Source organism: Stomoxys calcitrans, chromosome 5 (genome assembly GCF_963082655.1).
Source record: "Stomoxys calcitrans chromosome 5, idStoCalc2.1, whole genome shotgun sequence".
Taxonomy (NCBI): Eukaryota; Metazoa; Arthropoda; class Insecta; order Diptera; family Muscidae; genus Stomoxys; species Stomoxys calcitrans.
The window spans coordinates 70,559,107-70,568,759 of record NC_081556.1 but is presented as its reverse complement, the minus strand read 5'-3'; the positions used below and the strand labels follow the sequence as shown (position 1 = coordinate 70,568,759).

The following is a 9,653-nucleotide window of genomic DNA, read 5'->3' as shown; positions in this document are numbered from 1 at the left end:
TACTCGCAAATATCTTTCATTTGAGTCCCAAATTGCCATTGTCGGTAAATATGTCCGATTTAGGGGTGTTTTAGGGCTTGGGTTGTTCTACCTAGTACATGGTCCGACAATTGGATATCAGATAAGTTTTCTCATCCTAATTACCTTTCATTTGAGTCCCATATTGTTGTGATTGGTATAAATATATGGTTGGTAGGCTTTAGGGTGGGGCAGCCCCCCTGGGTAGCCCATCCGAAATTTGGATACCAAATTTTTATTTTTAGGGTACTATATGAGAGCACACAAAATTTGGCTTAAATCACTCCACCCATCTTCGAGATCTGGCATTTCTGAAAATTAGGGTAAGGGGGAGGGTCCGCCCCCCCTTCAGATATCAAAAAATGTAGTACCCTATTTTCACCACGGGGTCAGTATGCACCATTTGTGAAAAGAAGAAAGAAAATCGGTTCAGCCGTTTCTGAGTCTATAAGGAACACACAAACATACAAACAAACACAAATTGATTTTTATATATAAGAATAGACAAGTAAAAGCGTGCTAAGTTCGGCCGGGCCGAATCTTATATACCCTCCATCATGGATCGCATTTGTCGAGTTCTTTTCCTGGCATCTCTTCTTAGGCAAAACAGAATATATGAAAAGATTTGCTCTGCTATTAGAGCGATATCAAGATATGGTCCGGTTTGGACCACAATTAAATTATATTTTTTAGACCTGTGTAAAATGTCAGCCAATTCGAATAAGAAAATAAAATAAAGAGATCGATTTATATGGGAGCTGTATCGGGCTATAGACCGATTCAGACCATAATAAACACGTGTGTTTATGGTCATGAGAGAATCCGTCGTACAAAATTTCAGGGAAATCGGATAATAATTGCGACCTCTACAGGCTCAAAAATTCAAGATCCCAGATCGGTTTATATGACAGCTATATCAGGTTATGAATCGATTTGAACCATACTTGGCATAGTTGTTGGATATCATAACAAAACACGTCGTGCCAAAATTCATTCAAATCGGATAAGAATTGCGCCCTCTAGAGGCTCAAGAAGTCAAGACCCAAGGTCTGTTTATATGGCAGCTAAATCAGGTTATGGACCGATTTGAACCATACTTGACACAGTTGTTGGATATCATAACAAAACACGTCGTGCAAAATTTCATTCCAATCGGATAAGAATTGCGCACTCTAGAGACTCAAGAATTCAAGACACAAGATCGGTTTATATGACAGCTATATCAGGTTATGGACCGATTCAAACCATACTTGGCACAATTATTGGATATCATAACAAAACACGTCGTGCAAAATTTCATTCCAATCGGATAAGAAATGCGGACTCTAGAGGCTCAAGAAGTCAAGACCCAAGATTGGTTTATATGACAGCTATATCAAAACATGGACCGATATGGCCCATTTACAATACCAACTGACCTACACTAATAAGAAGTATTTCAAGCGGCTAGCTTTACTCCTTCGGAAGTTAGTGTGCTTTCGACAGACAGACGGACGGACGGACATGCCTAGATCGACATAAAATGTCACGACCATCAAGAATATATATACTTTATGGGGTCTCAGACAAATATTTCGAGTAGTTACAAACAGAATGACGAAATTAGTATACGCCATTTGCCAACCTGTCAAAACAATACGAGGAGAAAAGTGAGAATATTTCTAAAATTTATAGCTAAAATTGGCAAAAAATGTGAGGACAAAGCAGTCAATTATATTTTATTAAGATTTGTGTACGCAATTGTATAAGTAATCGGTTTTCATTTTATATTACTATCCAAATAAGAGGTACTTCTGCAAATGGCCACACTTAGTTGTGAAAAACATATCATGGCGATCTTGAAAACAGATGATCTACACAAACCTGCACTGGTAATTTATCCAGAACTTTGTTGTCCTGGATAAAGGTCATATTCATAAAAATTTCATTGCACTTCACTATATTGTACTAAAATAAAGCACACCTATTGACGCGTATGTTATATTGGTGTTGGTTGATAATATAATAATAATTTGAATAATTCTCTTATGACTAACTAAACATAGTAAGTCTAATCGGACGAAAATATGAAAGATTATGAATATTCTTAACAAGCCATTAAGTCATACCGAAAAAATGACAACAGCTTATAAATAAAAGAAGAGTTGATTCTGAATTTTAAAATTCTGTAATTATTCTAAAACTTTATTTAAGATGGTCTAATACATTTTTAATACATTTAAGCTTTACTTAGGCTCTTTGGTCATATTTGATTAGAATCTTGTTTAAAAGGTATGATAAGTAAATTTTTCGCTATAAATATATTCGATCAAATGCTAACTTGCTCCATAAGCCATTTTCGATCCTTTTAGTTAGGATCGTTTCAAGGTACGAACTTTCAGAATTTTCAATAAATTTTTTCGTATCTCGCTTAGTTTTTGAGATATTGAGATTAAGTTTGCTCCATATCCACTTTTATTAAATCCTGGGTTTTGTTTCATATTCAAAATTATATATATTTTTGACAAATCAAATTGATAGTGCTACCATGTTTCACGTGCTCAATTTTTACTCAAATTATTTAAATATATAACTAAAAACAACTTTTAAATTCCTAAAATCTTAATTTGAGATTTACCATACGGGTTTGAAACCAATGAAAGGGGAAAATAACGTGGCTTTGAGTCCAGAAGTAGTCCCACTGAATGAATGTTATTGGATTTACTGAATGCGAAGTGTGACTAAGCTAATGCCGAATTTCAACATGCATTCTTGCGTACCATAAAATTGCAATCAAAAAACCAGTACCGCAATCAAATATTTCTGTAGTCTCTATTGAAAATATTAGAAATATTTTTTGAGCGTGACTACTCTAATATAGAAGAAATCAATTGCATACATTCATTTGTCGACAACCATTCAACATATTTGGAGATAATTGGTCACATCATCTTATAGAGTTGTTATCAAATTTAGATCTACCAAGAGAAGGCTTGGTAGATCTATATTTGAATATCCTCTTTGTAATTCCATTTGGAACATATCGAAATATCCATTTCCATTATCCATACTTTTTACATTATTTCACCCAAAGGGAGTGAGTAGAGCTAATGATCATGAGATTGAATATGACCAGAAATTGAAGGATTTTAATTGATTATTGAAAAGAAATTGCCAGATAACAGATGGATTTGATCACAGACAACACGCCTTCGGCATACGTTTCTAGCGTGGCGAGTGCTATATGGGCTAGTTTTTTCTTGTTATATATTTTCTAAGAAAAATCCAATTTGTTTCATAGTAAAACCGCATTAAAATGAAAAGATTATTATTATTTTTTTTTTAATAAAAATATTCTCAATTGGAGGTGGAACACCTTATGTTAATTCAATGCTATATTGGTACACATTATGTTACACGTAAAACAAAATTCTAAAAAATGTAAACAAAATTTGGATATGGAACAAAACAACAATTAACTATTTTCGAAAAATGGGCTACATAACGTTTATTTCTGGCCGAAAAATATTAAACGTTTAAGGGCATATTGTTTAGAAATGCATGAACATGGTAACGTTAAAAAAACACATTTACGGCCCAGTTTTAAGTAATTGAGACTCCAACTTAAAGTGTTTTTTTCTCGATTGCACATAATGGCGTATGAAACAAGATAGCATTAGGCTGACGATATACACATCTCGTGATTTTTGCGTAAAAACTAAAAGTTAACGAGTTATGGTACTCCTTTTGCACTTAATTTAAGGCAGAATTTTTTAACAATTTCTTTGTAATATGAAACAGCTATTGATAGCTACTTCTCACAGCACAACAACGAAGTCTACTGCTATTGTTCCATGTACAATTTACAATGCAATTTACGACCAATATGATGTTGTGATTGTTGGTTCCTTGGCAATTTATAAGGCAGCACGTTCTATTTGTATGGTACTGTGTTTCACATTGTACTTAGGGCTGCTGGCTATCTGAGTGGCATGCATTAGAATATTGTTGCTATCGGCAAGAAAGTCTGAAATGAAACATGTGGTAAGGTGTGGTTAGTTGGTTCAAAACAAAACGATATGACCTTTGGTGAATTTGATTTGTAGTGTCTACCTATGACTAAATGGGCCATTAGCACACTGTGGTTTGAAGTGTGATTCCAAACGTTTAGATGATGGACAGATCTGCATAAAATAGTTGCAAGCATTTAGTTCTTATTCGTCGTAGAGGAGTTATACAATACTTACTTGACTCCCTCAATGTCGAGCAATTCCATTTCGAGCTCTTCAAGAGAAATGCCATTAGGAACTGAATCCATAAGTATGTGTATTGATTCTTTGAAAAGGTTGAGCGTTGTCATTATAACAATGATGGAAAATAATAACGTACATAATGGATCCAGGATAACTGCCCTCGGCTGCAATCATTCAATAAACATGAAACATTGGCTTAGTTAATAAATAAAAAAATAGAGTTTATGATAAATGTTTACAAGTCTGTTAAAACGGACATAGAAGATTTCACCATCAGAACATTCACAAGCCCAAATGGTTGTCCCCCCGTCAAACGACGACAAAGAAGATTAATCACGTAATGATCCTTGTTAGACAGTCGTACGATCGATCAGAGGAGCAAATATTGATTCGAATTACTGTATAGTAGTAGCGAGATGTCTCTCGATCTGATACCAAAACACCTCATTTCAGCCAAATCGGATAAGAATTGAGCCTTCTAAAAGCTCAAGAAATCAAGACCCAATATCGGTTTACATGGCAGCTATATCAGGCTATGTACCGATTTTGACCAAACTCGGCACAGTTGTTGGAAGTCATAATAAAACACATCATACGAAATTACAGCCAAATCGGATAAGAATTGCGCCTTCTAAAAACTCAAGAAGTCAAGACCCAAATCGGTTTATATATATCAGGCAATGAACCGATTTTGACCATACCAAGCACAGTTGTTGGAAGTGATATCAAAAGACTACGTGCAAAATTTCAGTCAAATCGGATAAGAATGGCGCTCTCTGGAGGCTCAAGAAGTTAAGATCCCAGATCGGTCAATATGGCAGCTATATCAAAACATAGACCCATTTGGCTTATTTATAATCCCAACCGACCTACGCTAATAAAAAGTATTTGTGCAAAATTGCAATCGCCTACCTTTACTCCTTCGAAAGTTAGCATGTTTTTGACAGACAGGCGGACGGAAGGACGGACATGGCTAGATCGATTTAAAATGTCATGACGATCATGAATATATATACAATTAGACGCATATTTCGAGGTGTTGGAAACAGAATGACGAAATTAGTGTATAAAAACCAGCTACCAGCATGCCGCATTTGCTTTGCTTTGAGTGGTGGTGTTTCTATTTTCTTTATTCGGCTCGCCCAGCTTTGTCTCGTTCGTTTTACTGCTGCTCTCGGTGTTTTCTCTGTCGCTCTCTCTACTATTTCCTTTAAAAACAAATTTTAGTAATTTTGGTGCCGCAGAAGAAGATTAAACTCATGGTCTTATGTTTGGTAGTCTTGCACGCATCTACTAGCCTACCGACATCATCTTCTTGACGATGAAGTTACTCAACAAGTACACCTGCAAAGTAACAAGTGTCTCAATTAATTAAATTTAACAAGTAAGAGCGTGCTAAATTCGGCCGGGCCGAATCTTATATACCCTCCACCATGGATCGCATTTGTCGAGTTCTATGCGCCGTATCTCTTTTTAGGCAAACAAAAAATATTGAATAAGAACTGTTATGCTATTGGAGCTATATCAAGTTATAGTTCGATTCGGGCCAAAAATGAATGCTGAACATTGTAGAAGTCATTGTGTAATATTTCAGTTCATTCGGATAAGAATTGCGTCTTGTAGGGGCTCAAGAAGCAAAATCGGGAGATCGGTTTATATGGGAGCTGTATTAAGGTATTGATCGATTCAGACCATATTAGACACAAGATCGGTTTATATGACAGCTATAGCAGATTATGAATCGATTTGAATCATACTTAATGCTGTTGTTGGGAGTGATACCAAAATGTGCAAAATTTCAGTCAAATCGGACGAGAATTGCGCTCTCTAGAGGCTCAAGAAGTCAAGATCTAAGATCGGCTAGATCTATGTCAAAACATGAACAGATTTTGACCATTTACAATCCCAACCCACCTAGACTACTCAAAGGTATTTGTGCAAAATTTCAAGCGGCTAACTTTACTCCTTCGAAGGTAAGCGTGATTTCGACAGACAGACGGACGGACATGGCTAGATCGACTTAAAATGACATGACGATCAAGAATATATATACACTATGGGGTCTCAGGCGCATATTTCGACGTGTTACAAACAGAATGACGAAATAAGTATACCCCCATCCTATAGTGGAGGGTATAAAAACAAGTAAAAGCGTGCTAAGTTCGGCTGGGCCGAATCTTATATAACTTTCACCATGGATCGCACTTGTGGAGTTCTTTTCCCGGTATATCTTTTTAGACAAACAAGGGATAAAAGAAAATAATTGCTATGCTATTGGAGCTATATCAAGTTATGGTCGGACCATAATTGGATTAAAAATTGGAGACCATAGTAGAATTCATTGTGTAAATTTTCACCTAATTCTAATAAGAATTGCGCCATTTAGGGGATCAAGAAGTAAAATAGGGAGAACGGTTAATATGGGAGCCCTATAAGGCTATAGACCGCTTCAGGTCATATTTGACACGTATGTTGAGGGTCATCGGAGAAGCCGTTGTACAAAATCTTAGCCAAATAGGTTAACAATTGCGCTCTCTAGAGGCTCAAGAAATCAAAATCGGTTTATATGGCAGCTATATCAGGTTATAGACCGATTTAGACCGTACTTGGCACAGTTGGTTAAGGTCATAACAAAACATCTTTTCCAAATTTCAACCAAATCGGACAAAAATTGCGGCTTGTAAGGGCTCAAGAAGTCAAGATTCAAGATCGGTTTATATGACAGCTAATTAAAACGTAGACCAATTCGATTTATGCTTAGCAGACAGAATGATGAAAATAGTAAACCCTCATCCTAGGGTGGAGGGTATAAAAAAGGTACAAACGGCCTTAAATTTTTTTCTCCGATTACGAAGTTCATATTTGTATGCCGAATTTCCAAAAATAAGTTGAATGAAAAAAAAATTAAATTTGTTTTAACCTGGGAACTCGAACCTGTGGTTGCAAGTCGTGAATGGAGTTTTGTGCTCTACATGGCAGTACGCCTATTTTAACACCTACCGCAACTAAATAATTTGTTCAAAGTTTACAAAATTTCAATAATTTGTTGGTCAAGTCTCTTGTAGAGACTTTCTTACTTCCAAAAACTGTGGCAAATACGGTTCAAGTCGGTTTATAACCTGATATAGTTCCCATATAAACCGGTCTCCCAATATGAGTTTTTGAGCCCTTACAAGCCGCAATTTTTGTCTGATTTAGCTAAAATTTTGCAAAAGATATTCTGTGACGAGTTCCAACAACTGTGCCAAGTGCAGTCCAAATCAGTATATAATCTGATATAGCTCCCAAATAAACCGTTCTCTCGATTATCCTTATTCGGTTCCTAGAAGCTTTAATGTTTGCTGGTTTGACAGAAGTTTGTATGAAGAATAAAATTATAATTTATTTTCTGTAAATTTTTGACAGAATCCATGGTAGTGAGCTTCCAAGATTCGGTCCGGCCGAACTTGGCATGCTTTTTCTTATTTTGTAGTATGTTTGTTTGTCTGTCTGTCCATATATACTCAAAATCACTCGTCAAGTTTCTTTGAATTTTTATCCATACGAATAGGATGGCCCGGTTAATGTCAGCGTGAAAATTACATCAAATGCTATCATACCTAGAACTACAGCCAGGTTAGGATTAGCATTACAGCCAACGAGGATGAGATATATAAGAATATCTCTAAGAAAACAGGAATTAAGGCTTACTAAAATTTAGAAAACTTTCAAAACTTGTTCAACCACTAACTATACTTAAATCCATAAAAAGTTTGTTTGTAGAATTTCTTAAAGAGCGTTGTGGTTGTGCTATTCCAATCCGTTTTTCTCATATAAATGAAAAAAAATTTAAACAATTGGTCTTTTAGAAATTTTAAACTCAGATTACGTTGCACAGTGGGATGACATCGACTTTTAATTTACATGTTTTGAAAATTTTTGGCAAGACTCGCTTCGTATTTTGCGATATCCGAAGGCTTTTGAGGTTCAATTTTCATTTTGATGCTGGATTTTAATTGGCAAAAACATTTGTATCAATTAAGATATCTTGAACCTTTTTTGCCGAAAAATGTCTTTACTGACAAAACTTGCTTTAACACCTTAATTTTTATACCCACCATCGAAGGGTGGCGTATATTCATTTTGTCAACACGTCCAAACATCAATTTGAGACCTTTTAAAGTATACATCATTCATTAAGTTTATCGTTGTAAAAACTTATGGCTATCTAGCCATTTCAGTCCGCTCATCAGCAATTAGAGTGTTCGCGTACTCAAAAATGTGCACAAACGTTTACGGAAAGTCGTTCCTTTTCCCAATAAAAGAGAGTGTGAGAGTGAAAAGCATTTGGAGAATTTTGTAAATTAGTGGTTGCAAATTTGTGCTGACGGTTTTTCCCCCAGCAGAAGTTTCTTAGTCTCCTGCAAATTTTTAGTGGCAAATTGTTATTGGATAAGTACGCGAATACACCTTATATTACGCAGCAATTGGTAAACAAAAAAACAGCTGTGACAGAAAACCAAATTCCGTTAACCAGAAGAATATCTTGGGCTCCTAAAAGTCCTATTTAATTTCCGACTTTGCTGAAATTTAGCCCAATGAGTTGTGTTGGGACCCTCGACATTCGTACCGGGTATAGTTAATATCGATCTCCCGACTTAAATTCTTGGGCTCTTAAGACGTATTTGTTAACAGATTTGGCCGAAATTTCGCACAGTGAACTGTTTTAGGCTTTTCGACGTCCGTGTTCAATATGGTCCATATTGGTTTATATTTGGATATAGCTGCCATATAGACCGATTTAAGGTCTTAATTAGTCGACCCTTTCATATTTTTCCAGAATATGATGGAGATCGGACTATATCCATGTCAGTGCCGAGTTTGGTCCAGATAGGACCGTATTTCGGTATAGCTGCTATGGGTTCATTATTGAAGCAATTTTCATCTGATTATGATGAAAGGTGTTTAAGATATAAGGCCGAAGTTATGGGTATCCAATTTCGGTCCGGCCGAACTTAATGCCTTCTTACTTGTTTTCCTTTATTTTGTAATAATGCGTTTTAAGCGAAATTTGAAATTTTATTAGTTTTTTCAATTCCATCTCACAGTGCGTTGGGCAATATTTTGTTAGATTGTAAGAGTATTGTATATTATTTTTCTGACAAAATTCTTTTAGTATTAGCTCTCGGGTGCTCCCGGACTAGGCCATAAAAACCCCTTATTATTATTGCACTGTCCATTCAAGAATTGCTGTTACTCTTAACCCTTTGGTGTACGATGAAGTTCCTAGGTACGTTTTCCAACATTATTTGGCTATAGCTTCTTAGTTTTTGACGCAAAACAATAAAACTTTATGGCTAAAACTTGGATTGGGCCGATTCATTTGTTTGAGGCGATTTTAAAAAACTTTTATAATTTTCCTGT

At 35.7% G+C, this 9,653-nt stretch overlaps 1 protein-coding gene across 4 annotated transcripts in view; it reads right to left on the bottom strand.

The window, feature by feature from the left end:
• Positions 1 to 2,166: 2,166 nt before the first annotated feature.
• The window catches only part of LOC106094346 (proton-coupled zinc antiporter SLC30A8), an 84,737-nt gene continuing 77,250 nt past the window's right edge, over positions 2,167 to 9,653 (bottom strand). For all 4 annotated transcript variants that reach the window (XM_059369397.1, XM_059369398.1, XM_059369400.1 and 1 more), the window contains 3 exons: positions 4,245 to 4,414; positions 4,111 to 4,181; positions 2,167 to 4,024 (listed from right to left, as the gene is read on the bottom strand). In XM_059369397.1, coding sequence (XP_059225380.1) covers positions 3,915 to 4,024; positions 4,111 to 4,181; positions 4,245 to 4,414 — 351 coding nt within the window. In that variant the 3' untranslated portion in view covers positions 2,167 to 3,914. The remainder of the gene's footprint in view (positions 4,025 to 4,110; positions 4,182 to 4,244; positions 4,415 to 9,653) is intronic.